General features: G+C 32.4%; 1 protein-coding gene across 1 annotated transcript; it reads right to left on the bottom strand.

Annotated features, from left to right (window-relative positions):
• On the bottom strand, positions 1-23,452 carry LOC134718907 (uncharacterized). Its single transcript, XM_063581756.1, has 7 exons — positions 23,298-23,452; positions 9,832-10,032; positions 9,198-9,332; positions 7,935-8,162; positions 7,464-7,522; positions 6,996-7,137; positions 1-145 (listed from the first exon to the last, which is right to left on the bottom strand). The coding sequence occupies exons 1-7, from the start codon at positions 23,331-23,333 to the stop codon at positions 107-109; spliced, it is 840 nt and encodes a 279-aa protein (XP_063437826.1). The 5' UTR covers positions 23,334-23,452; the 3' UTR covers positions 1-106.
• Positions 23,453-24,118: the final 666 nt, after the last annotated feature.

A 24,118-nucleotide genomic window follows, 5' to 3' on the forward strand; every position in this document is an offset into this window, starting at 1 on the left:
TAAGATGTACATATTTATTATAATGTCTTTGAATATTATCTTTGAATATTGTTCATTCCTATTCCATGGGTGTTCCTATTCCATGGGTGTACTGTACTGTCTGTCGCTAATTTGTGGTAGCAGCTGCCTGCAGTTCTTTTGATATCTGCAAGATAAAGAAAAACATATAAATTATTGAGATACAAAATCATATATATAGTGACTGCATAAAGCAGCAACCATTTGATTTCCAGGGGGGGGGGGGGGGGGGGGGGGTAATGAATTTTGTTGGGGGAAAACATTGGTTTCCAGGTTTGAGAAACAATGTTTTCACCCTCAGGTGAGGGTTTCGGCGAAAAACAAAGTTTCTTCGTGAAAAAAATCCATAGCTCCCCAGAAAATCAAATGGGAAAAATCCATAGCCACCCCTCCCCCTTTAGAATATCAAATTAAATGAGGGGGGATAGGACCTTTATCGGGACTCCGGGATTTGGTGTTTTTATGCTCGGGATTTCGGGATTGACCTTTTCGCGGGATCCGGGAATTCTTTTTTCGAATTTCGGGACCTCGGGATTTCGTATTTTTAAATCCGGGATTTCGGGATTTCGTGTTTTAAGCCTGGGAATTCGGGATCAAGACCCCTCCTACCCTCCCTCTCAAATGGTTGCAGCTGAAGTTTATTTTTTTTAATTCAAGTCTTTTTCAGAATGTCCTTTAATAAAATGTATGTATCCAGGTAAAATATAATGCAGATTCGCTCATGGCACAATTGTGGCAGATATAAAAGTGTGAACCTACTTAAAATTGATATGCCATACTTGTTTTTTTTTTTTCAAAGATCTTCAATTATTTTTTTTTGTAAATGGGTTTTTAAATCAATATTCATGAAACAAGTTCAGTTGAAAGAGGTTTTGTTTAAATCTATTTCTTTTAGAGTAATCTGTTAAAGCAGGCATTAATTCAATAAATGTCAAGAAATTAATAAATGTCAACAATTATAGTTTAGGATTGATCCTAAAATGTCGAAGAAAGTCCCAATTGTTCCTCTTAAGTCCCATTAACTGATCGCCATCAAAGTAAAATTAAATTCAAAACCGGGGGAGTGAATGTTGGAACGCTAGTGATCCCATCTTCTCAATCATTCTCTATTTCCTTACCCCTGTCAAATCGCAACTCCTGGAGTATTTCTCATGCGAGATTTAAAAATTATTTGTGGTTTAAAACATATAATTGTCAAACCATTTGCAAGTATGTAAAATTTGGAGTAAGCCAGACAGATCGTCCTGAATATGAATGAAATAGTTGCCACTGGACGTTTCAGTAACAATAAAAAAAATCTTGGGTCCATTCCCCCCCGCCGTAGTACCCGTTACCCCGAATATCCAATGGTTCAGGGTCCATTCGCCCCGATTTTCATTTTTTTTCCCAATTGTCGTCTAGTGTTATTTTAAATATATGATTTTAATATGAAAGCTGTGTTTTAATTGGCACAAAATATGTTTTACACATGCGCACGAACTTACTGTGTATATTAAAGTTATTGCCATCGTTATCCTTAAAAAATATACATTTAAGCAGCTAGCATAAACTTTAATTATATACAATTTTGTATTTTTATAAAACATATATTTCCCCTGCTTAGCCTCGTAGTTTTTAATCTCATCAAATATGAAATTTAATGCACAGACTACTCGGGAGGAAAAGGTAAAAGCCAAACATTTTTACAGTATTTTAATACACTTCGCCCTATAAAAATACTGTTTTTGTCCTATTAGAATGGAAATAATTTCTTTGTGTCATGCTCTATGCTCATTTCAACATAGGTAGGCATTAAATTTGACCACATTTTACACCTCGCTAACGCTCAGTATAAAATATCGACAAATGTAATGCCTACCCATGTTAAAATGAGCATAGAGCACGACAATATGTCAAGTAAAAGTTTCATTCAAAGAATATTAATATCAATTTATCATTTTCCCTTTGATTTGCAGAATAGAAGAGGGTGGTTAAGGGGGGTGCTTGGACGAAGAAAAAAAACGTGAAATAAGACATAATTAATAATTTCTGTATTAAATCAATGTTGCACAAAAAAATAGATACTTTTTTGTGAACTTTTTGTGACTGAGGCACTGTCTTGTATATATTAACTCTTTGTTTAACTTGATATTGCCGATTTAGTCTACGCATTTATGATATAATTGGTTCATGGCTTTTAAAAGAAGTATTTCTTGATGATCCCTGCCAAGTGTGAATTTTATTTGAAAAAAACTGAGCACACAAAATAAGACTGAAAATAACGATGCACAAAATTTTAGATAAGCAGAACACGTTGAACGAGGTACCCGTCTTGCGAGACTGAATGTCAAATAAAAAAGTAAAAACAACGTGAAATAACCAACGGCAATCATGTTGAACGAAAATAACCCTTTACCACCCTCATAGAATATTAGAATGCAATGTATTTATCTTTATTGATATTTGTTAACAAAATAATTGTGTTCAGTTGTATACACCTTAACGCTAATCCCGTCTGACCCGGCCGCTTGAACTTTTACACATAAAACAATCACTTTTTCATTGTGACGTGGGATATTTTGTATTGTTCCAAATATGCATATTTCTTCATTTCCAGAAAATGGCTTGGGTAATTGTGTATTTATCTCTGAAATTGTACATTAAGGTTCTATACTACAAAGGAAAGGCTGGAATTGGCCGTTTCAGAATCTAATGCATCCTGTGTAATATTTTCAAAAACGTACACCAAAGAGTTTTGATTGGTTTAAACCGTTACAAACAATGAAAAATCAACCAATGACGTAACGTAATTTTCACTTTGGGGTTCGAACTATGAAATTACCCATGATGCTTTAGATTCTGAAATGGCCAATTGAATTTTGGGGTTATTGCTCCAAGGGGAGGTTTTTGTTTACATTTTTTTTGAGAGCTTCATATATTTTTTTCAAAATTTAAAGTTGATATATATATTGGAAAGTTTCAAGAAGAAATTTTCAATTGCACGGTATTGCACGATTTGTCATAAAACCTATATTATGTCGAAAATTTGATCACAATCCAAATTAAGATAGTAACAATATTGTGACCAAATTTTGTCAAAAGTGTTAAGGTTTAAACCTCTGCAGTCGTATAAAACTGTGCCCTGGTGATCATTTAGTTACTGATTTCTGCATTTTATAGGAAAAAAATCACTGCATTTTGACGGCTTCCAAAATCCTGACAAATTTATTTTTCTTTATGACTAGCTGTATAAACTGAAATTGTTTGGACACCCCTTCTCGCCACGAACTTGTGTATAAAAACTATCGTCTTGACTTGACGTAGTAGGTATTATTGGTTCACTTTTATCCCCATAAATAAGGCCGTTAGTTCTCGTTTGAATTGTTTTACATTGTCTTATTTGGGTCTTTAATAGCCGACTATGAGGTATGGGCTTTGCTCATTGTTGAAGGTCGTACGGTTACCTATAGTTGTTAATGTTTGTGTCATTTTGGTCTTGTGGATAGTTGTCTCATTGGCAATAATACCACATCTTTTTTTATATAGGTATGCTATGTCTGGCAGTGATGGCATCAACAATGCATTAGTTTTTGGTTAGATCTAGTTTATTGTGTACCACAAGTAATAGGTCAATTATATTTGGTATGCAGTTGTATAAGCACTGGCAGACCTTTCTATGGAGATTATTTGGCCTCGCCCCTCAGTCATGGTCTATTAGCTTTGAAACTTTTGCTTATTTTACGTGTATTAGCTAGTTTGTGATACGTCAGTTTAAGGAGAACCACAAGTGGTTAGGTCAATCATATTTGGTTTTCAGTTGTATAAGCATTGGCATATCTCATTTCCATGGAGAATATTTGGCCTCGCCCCTCTATGACAATGTAATGACTTTGAAACTTATCTTAGTTTACATAATAGTATGTGATGAGATCAGTTTAAGATGAACTGCTAATGTTAAATCAATGCATTTGCAAGTATAGTTTCCATGGAAGTTATATACATTGTAACCTCCCCCCTCTTCATGCTTCATTGACTTTGAAACTTTTACAGTTTACAAATTAATTTTTTTATTTAGATTTGGGAACGGCTTATATGACATTCAATGATACATGTATTTGGTATGCAATTGATTAAGCTTTAGCACATCTAATTTACATGGAGATTGTTTAACAAAATAGTCATGGTTCATTGACTTTGAATATTTCTATAACTTGTGCGAGATGCTAAATTATTGCTACATTTGCATTATCAAAATTACAAAAAGGCGAGACATCTCTGATAGCAGCTTATTGGATCAGTTAAAAATTTCTAATGTAAACTGCAGTTATTTCCAATTATGTAGTCTTTTTCTGTATTTTCATGAAAGAATTTAAACATTTATTTTCCGACTTAAGTTTGCTTCAACTCGATGCCATCATGATACGACACTGACAATAGACCGAGACTATAGTAACTTTGGTGCCTGGGAAGTGAAAGTCGGGTGCTCCATAGAGCAAGTATCAAGATTGAAGTAAATTTATTAGTCATTGAACAAAGAAAAAGTGGAGTCAAATATATAAATGAACTTCATTGAACAATTTACACAGCTGGTTCCATAACCTGTTCATTAAACATTGGCAGTTTCTAGCCAAAACCAGTCACGTTAACAAATAATAATTTGGCCTTAGATTGCTGGGACCACATAACAAGATTACTCTGTCCTTACAGTCTTTGCACTTCATCCGAGATATCAATTAAGTTGATCAATTGTAATACTTTGTATCCCCATATGATATTTATGCAAAAAAAAAGACAATTACTGTGTAAATCTGAGTTAAAACATAGACTGACAAAACAACATTGACAACGATGGCTGCCAATCCAATGTGGGACGTGGGATATTATAAAACCAGGCCAGATTCAGGAAATGGATAAGGCTATAAATGTGCATTTGCTGATCAAGTACACTAAATAAAAAAGAAGCATATAGCAGCTATGAAATAGCGACATTAAATTAAAAAAAAATTTAAAAAAAACGAAATAGGATATGATTTATATAGAAATTCAAAACAATTTTTGTTCACAAACTTTCATGTTGAAATCAAAATGTGAGAATACTTTTTATTATGAATAAAAAATGTTGATATTAAATGTTTTTATAATCTAATAAAAAAATAACACTTCATAGAGCCAAAAGGTAATATCTTCTTAATTTTGAAAAGCAAGTAAAAATCTGGGAGAGCAAGTGGATTTAAAAATATGTTTGCCTATTTGGCCGTACAGTTGGTATACATTTTATTTCTGTCAAGTCAACTGTTAGTCTGTGCCAAACTGTTAGTCTTGCTCCAGACCATGATATTTTCCTTGATTTATATCAATATTTTTTTTTGGGGGGGAGGTGAATAGAGTCTCACGGCCCTCCTAGAAATTTTTCATGATCATATGCACTTTCAGAGCTACGTTGTAGTTAATTAAGTTGTATCAAGGCGTAGTAGAAAGAAAATTAAACTTGATGATTATTTGTCAATTACAGGTCAACTGATAATGCTTTGAGGACCAGTTTATTGGGAGAAAACATGAATGATTCAAGAAGTTTAAAAGTTGTGAACCAAGGTAATGCTACTTATAATTGATAACCAGTTATAAAAACGATATTGTGTGAGTGCCAATGAGACACTACTTTAACTCGAAATTTGTCGAACTAATGACGTATGAGTGCCAATGAGACACTACTTTAACTCGAAATTTGTCGAACTAATGACGTATGAGGCCATAAATAAAATTATTTTTGTTTCCTCAATATTGACTTCCTTGCAAAAACTGCAACTTAAAAAATTTAATTGTCAAAACAAAGTCACAATTTTTTTATTTTTTTCATTTTCCATTTTATTTTTGATTTGGAACAAAAAAAAAATTTCCATACCTACCAACTCACACCTGCGGCTTGCCAGGGACAGGATTGGGGAAACAAAATAATATATTATTAAAGGCCTGGTTTTGGCTCAGTCAAACCAAACAACAAGGTATTAAGGGGCCAAAATATGACTACTGTAATAAAGTTTAAAGGAATCGATTCCCTTAGAACATGTGCTAGATACTTGGATGTTAGCAGTTGAGCTAAGGAATTACTTTTTTTTTAACTCAGTCTGTTAATGCACTGCCTTGTAACAGAGGTCCTGGGTTTGATTCCCAGGGGATACATGCGATTTTGCAAGAATTATCATGCTCACCAGTTACATTTGCACCCAACTAAAAAATTAATGGCGGTTGTAAAATCGCATGGTTAAAAGGCAGCTTGTACTGGACTGTCAGAGCTAAGGTACTTCCTAAGCTCAACAGTTTAAGTCCGACTTGAAGTATCTACCACATTTACTTAGGGAAGCAATCACGTCACAAAACAAGAAAACAATAGTCTAATGTCTGTTCAAAGACACTGGTCTCATTTTTTGTTTTATCAGAAAATGCAAATATCTGAACTTGTGTCTTTTGAAAAACTTACAAAACTTTGTCAACTTCAGATTCATTTCTAATATCAATCTGAAATTGACATACTATTTTGAAAATTTTTAGGAACTAAAATTGGGATTGTACAACCTAATTAATATGCAAGACTTTCGAGCAAACCACAGTGAATAAATTAGTGTCAAATTAACTCTAAAGATATATATATATATATATATATATATATATATATAAAGGCGAATTCCTTAAGGACAAAGACAAAAATCTTTTCTTTTTCAATCATCTTGTTAAGTATCTAAAAATATATGGAAAATAACTGCTAAAAGTGAAATCATAATGGTTCATTTAATGGTATGTTAAAATCATTAAAAACTGTAAACTTCCCATGGAAAAGTCAAAATAAAGACGTTTAAACCTCTTTGTAAAAAAACATAAAGACATGTAAATATAATTTTTCAGTGGTGGAACTGTTGGAAAAGAGTGTAAAGATCCAGAGGAGAAGGTTCCAATTCATGATAAGAACTTAAAATACTAAATGACTTAAAAAGTAAACTTACAATGTAGGTTAGTTCCCCGTTGTTGACTGCACAGCGGAGGAGGATTCCTTCCTCAAAGGCATTGGTTGGAAATATGTTGCCCACTTGTTCATTGGATGCGGATACCATTCCAAAATCTTCTATATATATGGACAGTTCATCTCTAAAAAAAAATAAGACTGGTTTTTTTTTTGTACTTTAGCTCTTGCCAGTAAGGCATTTATACATTTTTTGGGAGATGATTGGATGTTGGTGAATGTGAGGGGAGCCAAGTTCATGGATATGTTTGATATAAAAAGATACAAAAAGGAGACCTCCATTGTATTTAAGGTAATAAATATATTATATGGAATTATCATAGCTTCATATAAATGTCCCAGTGTACATTTCAAAATATTTGCTTTTAAGTTCATTTTACCATTTCTTAATTTGTGTTTCAGTCTTAAAAGACATGAAAGGGTTTGACTTAAGGTTTAATGTATTAATTACCTTATGAAGGATGCTCCAATGACCAACCCTTCGACCGTTTCCTGGAATTCTGTGTCATTCTGCAATATAATTGAATTTAAATTGGCTTATAAAAAAACAACGGTATGTGGTTTATTTATGCTTTTATATAATTGTAAAATTGCAAAGTTGAATGGTAAATATTTCTTCTGTTTTGATCTTCAGGTTGTGTTTTTGAATAGTTACTTTATAATTAAAAATAGAGATCCACTATACATTATATATAATGATTCCAAATGCTACTGAATTTTAGGTTAAAATGTGTTCAAGTATATATATATTAATAGATTGGATTGTACCATTTCAAACATCAATTAATATTTATTTGTTTTTTACAATATATTTAATTGGTATTAAAGTGAAAGTTCTGGTTATTTTGAAAAGATAACTTTAGTTTTTTTTTTTTTTATATATTTCATAGGTATGGAGATCATGAAAGAAAATCCAGCTCACCATTATGTTGGTGTCGGACATGGAGTTCAGGAAGATTGACCCCCTGAACTCCATGACCTTCAGATTTTTTACCACAATCTTGTCTCCAACAGAGAACCCGTTAGTCATGGAGGCCTTCTCCCTCCACAACTTAACCTTGATGGAGCGAGGCCTCATTAAGGGGTTTGTCAGCCTCAACCCCCTGTAGGGGTTTTCTGCACCCTCTGCAGGTTCCAGCTCCAATGGAATCTATTATACAATAAATAAACAATGTAAGTTTTATATGTATGTTTATATTGTATGATTTATACAATAATTAATCTATAAGAGATTTCAATTATAACAAAAAAAGGTGTAAAGGTTATTCAATTGCAACCAATAAAGGTATAGTTCCAAAAAAAATCTGCTCTTTGGCACCACTTCTATTGTTTATTTAAAAAACCACATAGAAGCTGTAGTTTGTTCTTAATTTTCACATGTCCATCATGTTTAAATACATCATAAGCATAAACAAAAAAAACTCAACCCAGGCCATGTGTGTATTTATAGCAAATTTAAAGCTTTCAGGAATTATTTCTATTCTAATAATTAGATACAATCAAAATGTTTGTTACCATTAGCGACAACATGAAAAGTTCAATGTAGGATATCAAAAAGCTAAACCATTTTTTTCAGACCCCACCCCACTTTTCTCAATTTAATTTTAGAAAAATTGATTGATATGACCAATATAGATATATGGGAAAGTGATGCTAATCCTGAAATCCCTTGCTAATCCTGAGGTCCAAAATTTAAAGACATTTAAATCACAAAATTTGAGAAAAGAATTCCTGGATCCGAAAAGAATCTATTCAAAAACTCTGAGATTAAAAAACACCTAAATCACAGAGTTCGTAAGAAGGGCATAATACCTCCTCTTATGTAAAAATAGACTTTGGATAAACAAAACTTGCCGAAATTTCAACTCATCTCTACTCTAAACTAGTTTATCCTACATTGATCTTATCTTTTGATGTTGTCCCTTTATGTAACTTCTGGTCAATTCGATAATTGCAAAAGGTGTACTTGACTGCTTTATTTAATGTAAATACTTGTTTTTGAAGATGTCACACTTACTGATGAAATGTGAACCTCTAAAAACACATTTATTTCATGCTTATACATTAACATTTGAAGAAACTTGTTATTAAAATGATATGCAACTGATATATGTTAAAATATAATGATGTATTCTCCACATACTAATATTTGCAAAATGTAAAATTAATTTGAATACAAACTTACTCTGGTTATTTCCCCTCTTATAGATATCCTTTGATGCAGATTGGTGATGGAGTTTATGGCTACCACCGGAGGATTTTTGAACATACCTATAGCCTCCTCGAAACTGGTGAGGGGGAATGGAGCTGATTCGAAGCACTAAATAAAAACAATACCTTTTCATAAGATGTAATGTAAATAATTTTTATTTTATGCAAGTATTTATTTTAACATATATGTGCAGGAAAGCATTGTTATTATCTTTTATGTTTTTTTTCCCAAATTGTATGAATACACATATGCCACTTATTTTAAAATTATTTCAATGCAGGAAAAGGATTTCCTCCTTTAATGTTTAATTTTATTTCTTGATGAAAGTAAACGCCTGTTATTTTAACCTGAAAAAATTCTACTGTTTTGGACTAGCTCAATTGTTCGTTTCAGAAAAAAAATCATGAACACTTAGATTTATTTTTATATTATGTAAAATAAGTTTTATTTTAAGATATATGTTCTTTTTTTTAATTGTATATACACACATTTGACACTAATGTAAGTTATTTTTATCCAGTAAAAGGATTTTTATGCTTTATTTCATTTTATTTCTTCATGAAGGTAAAGAAATGTCATTATTTTAATATTTAATTCATATACTAACCAGGGCATGATAAGGTAACGACATCTTCTCGTCATAGACCCTGTACTTCTTCAGTAACTTGAATTCCCCCAAGTTTATGGTGAACTTATTATCGTACTGCAGCTCTGTTATTCTTCCCCCTTCAGTAATTATATAGTTGACTTTGTATGAGCCCCTTGGCTCCTCTTCCAGGAGTGCATGTATTTTCATAACATCAAGGTCCTGAAACATTGAAAGACATAAATGTAATTGTTCATTAATTTTTAAAGTGCCAGCTGAAGTTTGGAAAAATTTCTTTTTAACTTTATATATCGAAGATTTCGGAATGGTCACCACATCGTTTGAACAAATGGGCAACATATTTGCAACCAACGCCTTTGAGGAAGGAATCATCCTCCGCTGCGCAGTCAACAACAGGAAACTAACCTACATTATAAGTTTACTTTTTATGTCATTTAGTATTTTTAGTTCTTATCATGAATTGTAACCAAATCGGTTTGCTCGAAAGTCTTGCATATTAAGGTTGTACTATCCCCATTTTATATCCATGAAGTTAGCTCTCAAAGAGACATTTACCAACATCCAACCATCTTAAAAAAATGTACAAATGCCCAACTGGCAAGAGCTGACGTACACAAACAAAAAGAAAACCTGCAAGAAGTCTGACCTTTTTCAGTAAAGAACTGTCTATATATAAGGAGGACGTGGGGATGTTAAGCAAAACCCAAGAGATGAGAAAAATCTTCTCAATTTTTTTTGTTAAGAAGGCATTACCATCAGATGTACTGTTTACAACGGGGAACTGACCTACATTGCTCGAAAGTCTTGCATATGAAGATTGTACTATCCCCATTTTAGCTCCTTAGAATTTTTAAAATAGGAAGGCAAATTCAGATTCAAGTTAGAAATAAATTTGAAGTTGACAAAGTTTTGCAAGTTTTTCAAATGAAAAAAAGTTATCATATTGTCTGATAACACAGATAATGAGGCCCTAGTGTGGTGTCAGCAGTGTCATCATTGACATTGGTTACTTTTATAAACTGTTACTTTGATAGAGGGTTGTTTATTGGCACTCAAACCACATCTTTCTATATCAATTGAACATGGATGCAATACTCCTAGACCAATCAGTCATCAAATTGCCATATATGAAAGTAGAAGGATAAAGGCTGTGGGATATTTATGAATTAAAGTTACAATATTACAGGTGGGTTTTCTATTAAATTTCCATATGTTCAACAACGAGTCAACACAAGGGTACATAATCCTCAAGGTTAATGATCATTTATGTGGCCTATTAATTACGAAATTATCATACTGCAATAATATAAATAGCAGTCTACCAGTCATTATAAAAATCACCATAAAGTATATTAATGATTGTCTTTTATAAAGAACATCTGTATAACTTGTATTTCTTTTAATATGCAATGCCAACCTAATTTTTGTTTGTGTTCTTTTTTCAATTGTTCATGAACATTAATAATGTGTTAACTGTTGATATTTATAGCCTTTTTTCTTCTTTGTTGTGAATACCACTGTCACTCTAATATAATTGTAATCAATTTAACTATTGTACGTTTATTGTCTTAACTTTGTATGCCATAACCATTTAATGTAAATGTGTTTGTGCGAATAAAATATTGTCTATTGTCTATTAACAGCCAAGATTATGAAAAATAGATTTAGACCATTAGGTACATATATCACAGGGAAAATTTGTGAAAAGTATAATATTATATTTAAATTAATTGCAATATGTAGAAACAAGAATGTGTCCATAGTACACGGATGCCCCATTCGCACTATAACTTTCCATGTTCAGTGGACCGTGAAATTGGGGGTCAATACTTTAATTTGGAATTAATTTAGAAAGATCATATCATTGGGAACATGTATACTAAGTTTCAAGTTGATTGAACTTTAACTTCATCAAAAACTACCTTGACCAAAAACTTTAACCTGAGCTTCGCACTATCATTTTCTATGTTCAGTGGACCATGAAATTGGGGTCAAAACTACAATTTGGCTTTAAATTAGAAAGATCATATCATGGGGAACATGTGTAGTAAGTTTCAAGTTGATTGAAATTCAACTTCATCAAAAACTACCTCGACTAAAAACTTTAACCTGAGCAGGACGAACGGAGGCACAGACCAGAAAACAGAATGCCCCTCTACTATCGTAGGTGGGGCATAAAAAGAAAAAAATGGAGAAAATAAACCCAAGGCTGAAGAAGAAATTCCATACAGTTTAATACAGGGTATTCTCTCCTTCTATGTCGAGCTACCGTTTATTGTTCACAAAAAGTCCCATAAAACAACATTTAAATTCCAAACACCACGTGCGAAGCCACTCAAGTCGAGCACACCTTCTTGAATTGGTCCAGATAAACATTTCTTTAAACCAATAAATCTGTTTTAAGGAAATCATTACTAACACTGTATGCAATAAGCCTATATATATCGTGCATCGTATAGCCTTACAAGAGAGTACAAGGCGAAGGTTTTGGGTTTTCTATTAGACTACCATGTCTGGCATTGAATCAACACAAGGGTACATGAGATTAAGACATTCAACTAGAAACAAGGGATAGTTCACACTTGACATATCTATACAACTAACAAGCTGACCATGTGAAAACAACAAACGAATAACAACAGTGGTTTTTATAGAATTTAACAGACACATTTAATTAATCTACATGCTCCTATTTTAAGGTAATGTGTATAAAGTGAAATTTTCAACCCCTACAATGCTGTAGGTTTTCGAAATCAAAGAACCGGTTTTATGATTCGGAATCTTGAATAACATACAATTTTGAGTGGTCACGAATTTATATATCTTGTTAAGTTTCTGCTCTTACAACTGTTACAAAATGTCCATGCAAAATTCATCTCTTAATGAAAGTTAATTCATTGGGATAATTGTACTCGGAAGAATATCTGGCTTATCGTCATAAATGACAGGTCAGTTTTCAGTGAAAGGAAAATCATAAAAATACTGCACTCAGAGGAAAATAAAATCGGAAAGTCCTTAATCACATGGCAAAAATCATGTGACTATAAACTATGTGCCCATTCTCGAAAACGAAAACAACAGATTAGAACCTCAGACATGGTAAAATGTAGCTTATAAAATAAACAATGAGCAGACAAAAGTCTTCTTTTAAAAAAGCAAATATATCACCTATGTGTGCTTACTGTTTTTCAAATTAATTGTTAGAACTTCAATTATATGGTTAAATTTAGTATGTTAGTCTGTTTAAATTTAAGTGAAAATACTTATTACTATATTATTCTTTTCAGGTCAACAAACAAATAGGTTTATCTTCAGGTGTCCATACAAAGCGGTTGTCAATTTTAAGAGATATTCAAGCAAGAAAAAGGAAAGCAATTAGTGTCACACGGAAAGAAAAAATCAGACGGATCCAGCTGAGAAACAGACCGAGACGGTATGTTGATAATGCACTTCTGCAAACCCAAAAAAACACAACACATTCCATTTTTTAACTATGAATTTTCGTCTAAGACAACAATAGATAAGTTTCCTCATAAAGTCATTACTCATAGTAGAAGAATAAATTGTGTGCCAGCTAGTGTCAGTATTTATCTGGCTGTCTTGGCACTTTAAAGGAGCCATTATACCATGTAAAAAAAGAACTATTAAAAAAATAATTGCAATTGCCCATGTCATTTTGAAAAACTATGACAATCAATCTTTATAATAACACCTTATGTTTAAAATATCCTGGATTTTTATTTGTTGATAGCTATTGTATTTACACCAATTTACTGTCATCAAATGAATATTGTTCATTTTTTAACGCCTGCCCAGGTATTTGCCATAATGATATGCCTTTTTTACCCTCTCTACCCTGGTGTTTGCCAAAAAAAAACCTCGATCTGACTGGATGCTTGTAACGTCACGATCATAAATCATAAAATCAATAAAAATGACTGAAGGGGAAATTTACGCGAACGAATATTAAGACAGTTATGGACTTCTTTGAAAATTCTCCGAAAAGGTGTGCCATCCTTACAAAAGTTCAGTTAGAATTACATGCTGTAAATGGAAAAGACTATTTGGATGGACGGAAACACACAATAATATAGACAAATATTAAAGATGAGAAGATGTTACTTTGCATGGTATGAGAGCCATTAAGACAACTATCCATCCAAGTCATAGTGTGTCAAAGGTTACGATTTGATGACAAATTTATAGCCTTTTCTAACATTATAGAGCAGCTATTACTGGCCCCAAAATTAAGTTTTTTTTTTAAACGTATTCATAATTAGTTTAAAATTATCCAATAATATATATTTAGAATAAATTATATAAAAGCAACTAAAATTACAAGTATCTTTTTGTTTGTCATCATTAAATTATAATTAAATCATGTGATAAGTTAGTTTAGGGTTGAACAGAGTTGTCAGCATGTCATGTCATTGATGTTATGTTAAGTTCACATGCAGTGGTGGATCCAGAAGTATCACAATATTAACAATACATGTATATTAAAAGTATTCAAAATGATTAAATTGTGAAGAAAATTTTTATATAAATTGAAACACTGGTAGTGAGTTGATTTTTCAGCATAAGTAGTTTGCAGTAGCTTAACGTGTCTTTTTTACTATTTGTACTAAATGATTCTTACTGTTGATGTAAGATGTACTTTGTCATCTACATCGTTTCTTATTATATGAATAGTTCTAAAATGCTTGCACATTTATTTCAGCTGGTCAGAAGATGGCAATTATTGAGGATGGATACAAATTGATTGAGTCTAGTCAGGAATTTTGCCAGGTCTATGATTAAAACTTTCTTGTTGAATCAAAAGCAGTTCACGGTCAACACATATGAAGAACTTCAAACGCCTTCAAAGCTTTAATTATTTCCAAAGTGGAAACGAAGGTGTTACAACACACTATATAAACGATGATAAGACAATTATGTTCAAAGGAGAAGTACGGCAATCGCAAACAGTCTCAAGAACAAATGAGGTATTTGTACTGTGTAATTGAGATCGATCAGTAGTTAAGTTAACGGATAGTGTTCGTGTATGGCTGGTCAAGGCTATATCTAGATAGATATAGGAAGATGTGGTGTGAGTGCCAATGAGACAACTCTCCATCCAAATAAAAATTTTAAAAAAGTTAACCATTATAGGTCAATGTACGGCCTTCAACACGGAGCCTTGGCTCGCATCGAACAACAAGCTATAAAGGCCTCCAAAATTACTAGTGTAAAACCATTCAAACGGAAAAACCAACGGTCTAATCTATATAAAATTTAAAAAAAAACGAGAAACGAGAAACCTGCATTCATGTTGTGGTGGTTTTTTGAGGGGAAATTGAGCATGCAGTTAGAAACAATTTGACATGTGTAGCATGTACGTATGAAAATACTAAATGAAATCGTGGGGAAACAAAAATGTGGAACCGAAGCCCCTGTTGAACATTATGTTAAAGATTTCTCTGACGCCTGCAAAGTTCAAGAATTCCATATGAATACAAAGGGACAGAGTGGCAGTGTGTTGTGGTAGGGTTGCATCAAGTTAAAATTTCGTACAGCTTGTTTTTTAAAAACTTCCCTCCAACTCATTTTCTGAAATAAAATTTAAGATTGCTATTTTTACCTCCTTGGATCCTGACTTTTCATAGCAGTTGTCCGTAAACAACCAATTAAGATAATGGACCTAAACGATCAATGTTTTTACAGTAAAATAAAGCATAATGAAATATGCGTTTACGTTGTAGTGGCTTTGATGCCGTCAATATTAATATACGTAGTTAATTAAATTATATATTTCAATCAAATTGCTTTATAAAATTATTTTTTTATTTTGTAGATGTAATGAACGAAAAAAAAACATTTTCATTTTTGTATCGTTTAGAGCTGGCATTTTACTCACTATCAGTTGCAGTATCGTTTGCTTTTGTGAACATAAAAAATGTAGAAGAGCAAAGATGAACCGAAATGTCGACAAGTTGACCGTGGTGCAAAAATTAGCCTAGATGTGTCCACAAATAGGGGAAGTAATGAACAAAATGCGGAAGTCGGAGGACCTAGAAATGGCAGGTTTCTTGATATCGGCAATCAAATCGGATTGCTGTTGATAATTCAAGTCATGCGGTGCAAGATATGATTCAGGAGAATCAATAAAGCAAGGACAATACAAAATATTTATCAATTCCTGCAAATAAATCACGAATCAAGACTTTATTCAAGTGTAACAAGTGTACATATTGAATAAAATAGTGGATAAACCAATATGAAACTAAAACATTTCTCTAACAAAAGTCAAGAAGAAACGGTATTATTTGAGCACCAGTGTTAAGGTGTTGAAATGCATATACCATACCGTTCCTTAAATTCTCTTCAGATAGAATTATTTAAAAACTTAAGTTCATATTTTCAAAAAAAAATAAATGAAATTGTCCAGAACTTTTTGTTTTATCGTGATATGCGTGACTTAAGAAATACAGTTAAAAGCTATGAGAAACTAGTTAATAAAAATCCACTCAATGGACAATATAGGAAATTATATTATACATATAGATCAAAATTCAGAAGACTTTGTAAACATGAACAAAAAATGTATAAACAAAAAATTTGTAAGGATATAAATGATAATATTGAAAAGAATCCAAAATCATTTTGGGCAATGTTAAATAAGTTGGATAAGATGCATGACAATGCTGACTCCTTTCAGGACATACCTCATGACAATTTTGTTCAATTCTTTAAAAAGTTAAACAAAAGTGATGATAACTGTAGTAGTTTCCATAAAACCATAATGGAACATTTCCAGCAATTAAAAGATAATATAGATAATGATCCATCTAATAACATTTTAGACGTAGATATCACTACAGATGAAATAATTAAGTCTATCAAAGCTCTTAAAAATGGGAAAAGTACTGCAATGGATTTGGTATCAAATGAAATGCTTAAATATGGAGGTCAGGCTATATTAAATCCTCTCACAAAGCTGTTTAATTTTATTCTAAATATTGGCCAATTCCCATCTAAATGGAATGATAGTTTCCTAGTCCTTTTACACAAATCTGGAAGCAAAATGGACCCTAGCAATTATAGGGGCATTTCTATCACTTCTAACTTGGGAAAACTTTTTAATAGAGTCATTCATTCAAGATTACTGAAATTTGTTAATAACATATCTCTCATCAGTCAATATCAAATAGGATTTAAACAAAATTGTAGAACTGCTGATCACATATTTTCTTTAAAAACCATTATTGATCACTATAAAAGTAAAAAGAAGAAAGTATTTGCTGCTTTCATAGACCTACGTAAAGCCTTTGATACCATATGGAGAGTAGGCTTATTTTATAAACTTTTAAAATCAGGTTTACCTAAAAAGCTTTTTAAAATTTTTTCTGCAATGTATGAAAATACTACCACTAGAATTAAATTTTCAAATGGTCTTAGTACTGCATTCACTTCAGAGCGAGGTGTTAAACAAGGGGATGTTTTAAGCCCCACACTTTTTAATATTTTTATTGATGATGTTGTAAAAGATTTATTCAATGGTAGCTGTGAACCAGTTAGAGTTGGTGATTTGTCTGTAAATTGTTTATTATATGCTGATGATATTGTATTACTATCAGAAAGCATAACTGGTTTGCAAGCCAGTCTCAATACTCTTAGTACATATTGCTCAAATTGGAAGCTACAGGTTAATGTTCAAAAATCAAAGGTTTTAGTTTTTAACTCGAATGGTAAAACATATCTAAATGAGTTTTTTTATAATGATAATGTCATACAAACTGTCTCCAAATATTGCTACTTGGGAATAATGTTAAAGTGTAATGGCAACTTTAACTTAGCTGTATCCTTACTAATGGAAAAAGCTAGGAAAGCATGTTTTAAGATTAAAAAAACAATTGGATTGGATAATCCTTGTAAACTTTTAGAAAAATTATTTGATTCATTAGTAAGCCCCATATTGCTGTATTGTAGTGAGATTTGGGGTGTTTTTGATAATTCGGGAGACAATTCCATTTTGGAAAAATTCCATATGAAATTCATAAAAGAAATTCTAGGTGTTCATTGTAAAGCAATTAATGCTGCTTGTAGAGCTGAACTTTGCAGGCTACCGTTATGCTCAAAAATATCATTTTCTTGTATTAAGTTTTATGATCATATTTTAAGGTCTGAAAACGCACTTATATCCAAAGTTTTTCTGGCAACTGAAAAAAATAACCCCTGGACAAAGAAGCTTTATTCTATTTTTAACAATCTAGGATTTTCAAACCTAGCTGGGGGAAACTTTTCTATTAAACAATATCTACCAAGTATTAAACAACGAGTGATTGATCAGTGCACACAGGATCAATCATCAAAAATTCATGATTCATCAAAACTAAAATTTTACCAACAATTTCATAATTCAAAGCAGCGTAGTTCTTATGTTGATGTTCTAAGTAATAGATTAGAAAGGTCATCTCTGTGTAAAATTAGATTGAGTGCACACAATCTTGCTATTGAAAAGGGGCGATATCTAGGTTTAGCCACCGACGAACGAGTTTGTAATGTATGTAAATCAGGTGAGGTAGAAGATGAAAATCACTTTTTACTGAAATGTGAATTTTTTTCAAACTATAGATTTAACTTTAAAAATAAGATATTAAATATACTTCCTACATGTTGTAGTGAAATCAGTTAAATATTAATAGTTGTATTAATAGTAATTCTTTAAAAGTCCTGAAAGTGACTAGTTCTTATATACATAAATGTCTGATGTATAGAAACGAGATTTTAGTTCTCATTTATAACATATTTAAATACTAGTAAATGTATGCTGTATTCATTGTTGTAATGCACTGTAATATGGGCCTTTGCCAATTATTGTAATTGTGTTTGTGCCAATAAAATATTTGTATTTGTATGCAAACAAATCAAAATATAAATTTCTCCTGATTAATGTAACACAATGTCTTAACATGTTTACCTATTTTTTTGTGATTTGTTCAAACAGTGTTGTCAATAAAGTGAGTGGCATTTTAAACGTCTGTCATAGAGTGAGAGGTTTAATTGGCTTAATTAATTTAATCATGTAAACGATTGATTGATTGTTGGTTGCTTAACGTCCAGTGGCAAATATTTCATGCATATTCAGGACGAGAACAAGTTAACAATGAACACAATAGGTAGGTTGTTATAATAGAGGATGATGGTCGGGGAAATATGGACTGCCACATCATGTAAACGAAAAATAATTTTAACGTTAGTGGTGCGGAATGTTCAGCCTTGAATGACTAAAGCAACTTGAACAAAATTATTAATCAAAGACCAAAATAAATGAAAAGGTAGATTTTGTAAATAGTATTTAATTGAATCAAACACTGGACAGTTTCCAGGTAAATAAAAAAAACCACATTTTTTAGTTGATTAACTAAAAATTCTCAATTTAGCTTTTCAGCTATTTAACGTATCGATATAGTCTTGTCGTAACATAAATTATCGTCAAGGTTGGTAATCCAATTGCAACGTATCGACATGACTAGAACTAGGATGACAGATTGAGTGAAAAACAATTTTGTCGTTGTAAATACGACGGAAAGCATATCAGTTCTGAGTCCTAGTGACATTCTTTCTCTTTAATAAAAATAAACAATGTCTCATCTTAAACTGTCAAGTGAGTGTAATTAAATTTACTGTAATATTCCAAGCTTAATCAATTATAAAATTATATATGTTATGATGGTATGATACTAAACCCCTTACGGGAAGGATTGTGCCTGATGTTCATATGATGAAATCATAATCATTCAGTCAGTTTAATTGAAGTCTGGAGCTGGCATGTCAGTTAACTGCTAGTAGTCTGTTGTTATTTATGTATTATTGTCATTTTGTTTATTTTCTTTGGTTACATCTTCTGACATTAGACTCGGACTTCTCTTGAACTGAATTTTAATGTGCGTATTGTTATGCTTTACTTTTCTACACTGGTTAGAGGTATAGGGGGAGGGTTGAGATCTCACAAACATGTGTAACCCCGCCGCATTTTTGCGCCTGTCCCAAGTCAGGAGCCTCTGGCCTTTGTTAGTCTTGTATTATTTAAATTTTAGTTTCTTGTGTACAATTTGGAAATTAGTATGGCGTTCATTATCACTGAACTAGTATATATTTGTTTAGGGGCCAGCTGAAGGACGCCACCGGGTGCGGGAATTTTCCGCTACATTGAAGACCTGTTGGTGACCTTCTGCTGTTGTGGTTTTTTTTTATTTTGGTCGGGTTGTTGTCTCTTTGACACATTCCCCGTTTCCATTCTCAATTTTATAACAGATATTACTTTTAACATTAATTAACCAAATAAACTATCAAAATCGAATGTCTATTTCCTGAATTCACAATTTACAGTACATTCAAGTCTTAACAAAATCGATGTATTTTGTTGGTCTCTATTTCGGCGTATCATTTGTCTATTTTCTTTTCTAAAGTCTAAATGCAACCAAACTTGACCACTATCATCAATAGCGTATTTAGTTTAAGAATGTGTCTGATGACCCTGACTATCAACACACATGGCCCACATGTTTAAAATTTAAAAATAGGGGGTAAAATGCAGTTAACAAAAATATGGTGCCTCTAGTTTTACAACATAGGAAGAAGGTTGCTTTTGCCACCACGCAATGAAAATTAATTGTTTCGTGAATATTTATAAACATTTTGGGTACTAGTATTTTTGATTCAGCGTGATTTTTAATAGTTCATATTGATATTGAATAATGATTCGAAATATAGTTTCGCTTAAAGTGGCCACTCTAATACCCACCAAACAAATTATGTAGATTCTGACAATGAAAGTGATTAAAGATGATATATATATTCAATAAAGAATCTAGGGCAGCACTAGGTCAAATAACATATTAATTCAAATTACAGAAGAGCTATTACACACAAATGCCGAATAAAACTTGTTTATTTCATCGTCTCTGGTTGTCAAACGTCACTGTGTACTTGTAGATCGCACACATACAAACGACACTCCACTAATAGCAGGAAACTGAAAAACCAATCAGAAGAAGTACAACGTTGCTCATTATTTATATTATTATTTCATAATGATCGACCAAGGAAGGACCTCACATCAGAAATCTATTAAAGCACCGTCTCCTCTTTGTTCTCTCAGTGGTTTTCTATTAGGAGGTCGCTGGAATTGATAATACTGGTGATTGCATCTTAATAGTTTTTCAAGCTTTTGTATGAACATATATACATCATTCTTGTTTGTCTTTAATGTATTTCATTGTATTTAAAATGTATAATTGATTGTTTGTATTGCAGACCCTTATGGTGTAATTTTGGTAACATTGTTCAGTGTTGCTGTTTAAGTGGAAGTAAATATATATCTTAAGTAATACGACAATTGGACCTTTAAATCAACGGGGAATGATATTGGTACAGTCATTGAGACGTGTGATGAACAGTCGTAAGAAAAACTAGAGGCTCGTAAGAGCCTGTGTCGCTCACCTTGGTCTATGTGAATATTAAACATAGGAAGCAGATGGATTCATGACAAAATTATGTTTTTGGTGATGGTGATATGTTTGTACATCTTACTTTACTGAACATTCTTGCTGCTTACAATTATCACTATCTATAATAAACTTGGTCCAGTAGTTTCTGTGGAAAATGTAACCGGTAGTAAAAATCTACAAGTTTTATGAAAATTGTTAAAAATTTACTGTAAAGGAAAATAACTCCTAAGGGGGTCAATTGACCATTTTGGTCATGTTGACTTATTTGTAAATCTTACTATGCTGAACATTTTTGCTGTTTCCAGATTAACTCTATCTATAATAATATTCAAGATAATAACAAAAAACAACAAAATTCTCTTAAAATTACCAATTCAGGGACAGCAACCCAACAACCGGTTCTCTGATTCATCTGAAAATTTCAGGGCAGATAGGACTTGACCTGATGAACAATTTAACCCCATGTCAGATTTGCTCTAAATGCTTTGGTTTTTGAGTTATAAACTAAAAACTGCGTTTTACCCCTATGTTCTATTTTTAGCCATGGCGGCCATCTTGGTTGGTTGGCGGGTCACGCCACACATTTTTTTAACTAGATACCCCAAAGATGATTGTGGCCAAGTTTGGATTAAGTTGGCCCAACAGTTTCAGATGAGAAGATTTTTGTAAAAGGTATATAAAATTTAAGAAAAATGGTTAAAAATTGACTTTAAAGGGCAATAACTTCTAAAGGGGTCAACTGACCATTTTGGTCCTGATGACTTATTTGTAAATCTTACTTTGCTGAACATTATTGCTGTTTACAGTTTCTCTCTATCTATAATAATATTCAAGATAATAACCAAAAACAACAAAATTTCCCTAAAATTACCAATTCAGGGGCAGCAACTCAACAACTGGTTGTCTGATTCATCTGAAAATTTTAGGGCAGATAGATCTTGACCTGATAAACAATTTTACCCCATGTCAGATTTGCTCTAAATTCTTTGGTTTTTGAGTTATAAGCCAAAAACTGCATTTTACCCCTATGTTCTATTTTTAGCCATGGCGGCCATGAGGAGAAGATTTTTCTAAAAGTTAACGACGACGGACGACGACGGACGCCAAGTGATGAGAAAAGCTCACTTGGCCCTTCGGGCCAGGTGAGCTTAAAATCAATAGAATGTCTGGGCAGTACTTAGAATCAGAAGTCCAGATCCATATATAAATATTTCTGAGGATTATTATGATCCAACAAAAACTCAGAACATGCCTCTTTCACAACAATAGAGAAGACTTTAGAAATCAGTTAGGTTTTTTCCCTCCAAAATACTAGTAGATTTGATTTAAAATTTGTACCAATAAATCCCCCTTGACCCGATTGCTAAATATTTACGCTCACCCCACTTAATTTGTGTTCACTGCACCTATTCCTTTAGAAGTGAATTATTTTAGTCACTGCACAAGAATTCGTTAGAAATTAAATGTTTGATGAACAGTAGACGTCAAAAATTAATGTAGAAAAATATTTCTCTCTTCCTATAATTTGTCAGCATAGTAAATGTTGTCTCCTATTTATCATGATCTTTAACATGTATACTATGACTGAAGACTCGTATTAGGTTTCCACCTTGATAGAAATTGTACCATAAAGAATACTCATATACTTGGTGTGGTATAGGTAGGACTTTTGTATCAATGTGTATGGTTCTACACTGTTACCTCTACCTTTGTGTGTTATTAAATGTTTATAATATTTTGGCACTCAGGAAGTTATTTTAATTTTGTCGTTGCTAGTACTCAAGCAGATTAATTTTACAAGTCAACAGTTTCTTGTTGCTGATAGACTGCAATAAATGTGTGGGTATATTGATATAAGACATGCAGCACTCTCGTGCACATGCTGAGAAATGGCACTAAACGTGCACCTGCAAGCAGGTAAAATATCCGTCGGTTTTCGATTTAATTATTGTGTATTACTAATGACAAAATTACCTTATTGTTATCTGATTGACCTTGACACCGACACATCCTGCTCTCTCTGACCTAAACCCGACCTAAATCGTTGCAATTTAAACATCTACTAAACTCCGACTTCATAAGGCTGGATCAAATATTCTGCTTGGAAAGTATCGGATACAATAAAAGTGTCAAAATCACGCAGGTAAATATGAAATAATTGTGTCGTTGGTAGTACGCAAATGTTTATTGGTAAACGACAAAAAATATTCAGTTTTCATAGGCAAAAGGCTTTTAATCTGTTACGTTCGACGCGTGTTTCGTCTACTTTAAGTTGATTGATTGATTGTTGTTTAACGTCCAGTGGCAAATATTTCATGCATATTCAGGACGAGAACATGCTAACAAAAAATACAACAAGCATTAGCCTTTCAAAAAGGGCTAGTCGACTCTTAGCTGATGAAAATGGAAGGCGCTCTCGCTTTGTAGATAGATTCATTTACTAGAAAAGCCACGTGCGTCAATCAAAAATTTTACCACACACAAGAGGTCACGTTATGAAGTAGTATATATCGTTTAACGTTGTTGATGACGAAACTCCAGAAGATTTGACTATTGGTATAAATAAAAGTTACCTGTGTACCAATATCATGAATATGCATGATTAATGACCAGGCAAAATCTAATTGCTAACATAGAGTTTCTTTATAATACAAGATTATCGCAGTTTTCTTTTGCCAGAAACAGAACAACTGTTTCTCAAACTCGTCTGCCGTCATTCCTAAGACCAGGAAAAGCTACCTATGGTTAAACTAGAAACAACTGATAGGAAGATATCAATTCCTTGAATTGAAGAG

Source organism: Mytilus trossulus, chromosome 5 (genome assembly GCF_036588685.1).
Source record: "Mytilus trossulus isolate FHL-02 chromosome 5, PNRI_Mtr1.1.1.hap1, whole genome shotgun sequence".
Taxonomy (NCBI): Eukaryota; Metazoa; Mollusca; class Bivalvia; order Mytilida; family Mytilidae; genus Mytilus; species Mytilus trossulus.

What these genes read in the sequence shown, in the direction of transcription:
- LOC134718907 (XM_063581756.1), bottom strand. Translation starts at nt 23,333, where the DNA reads ATGTGTCGGTGTCAAGGTCAATCAGATAACAATAAG. An exon ending in GTCAATCAGATAACAATAAG is followed by an intron (nt 10,033 to 23,297) that starts GTAATTTTGTCA and finishes TCAATGTTTCAG; the next exon opens with GACCTTGATGTTATGAAAAT. An exon ending in TGTCCGACACCAACATAATG is followed by an intron (nt 7,523 to 7,934) that starts GTGAGCTGGATT and finishes ATTATATTGCAG; the next exon opens with AATGACACAGAATTCCAGGA.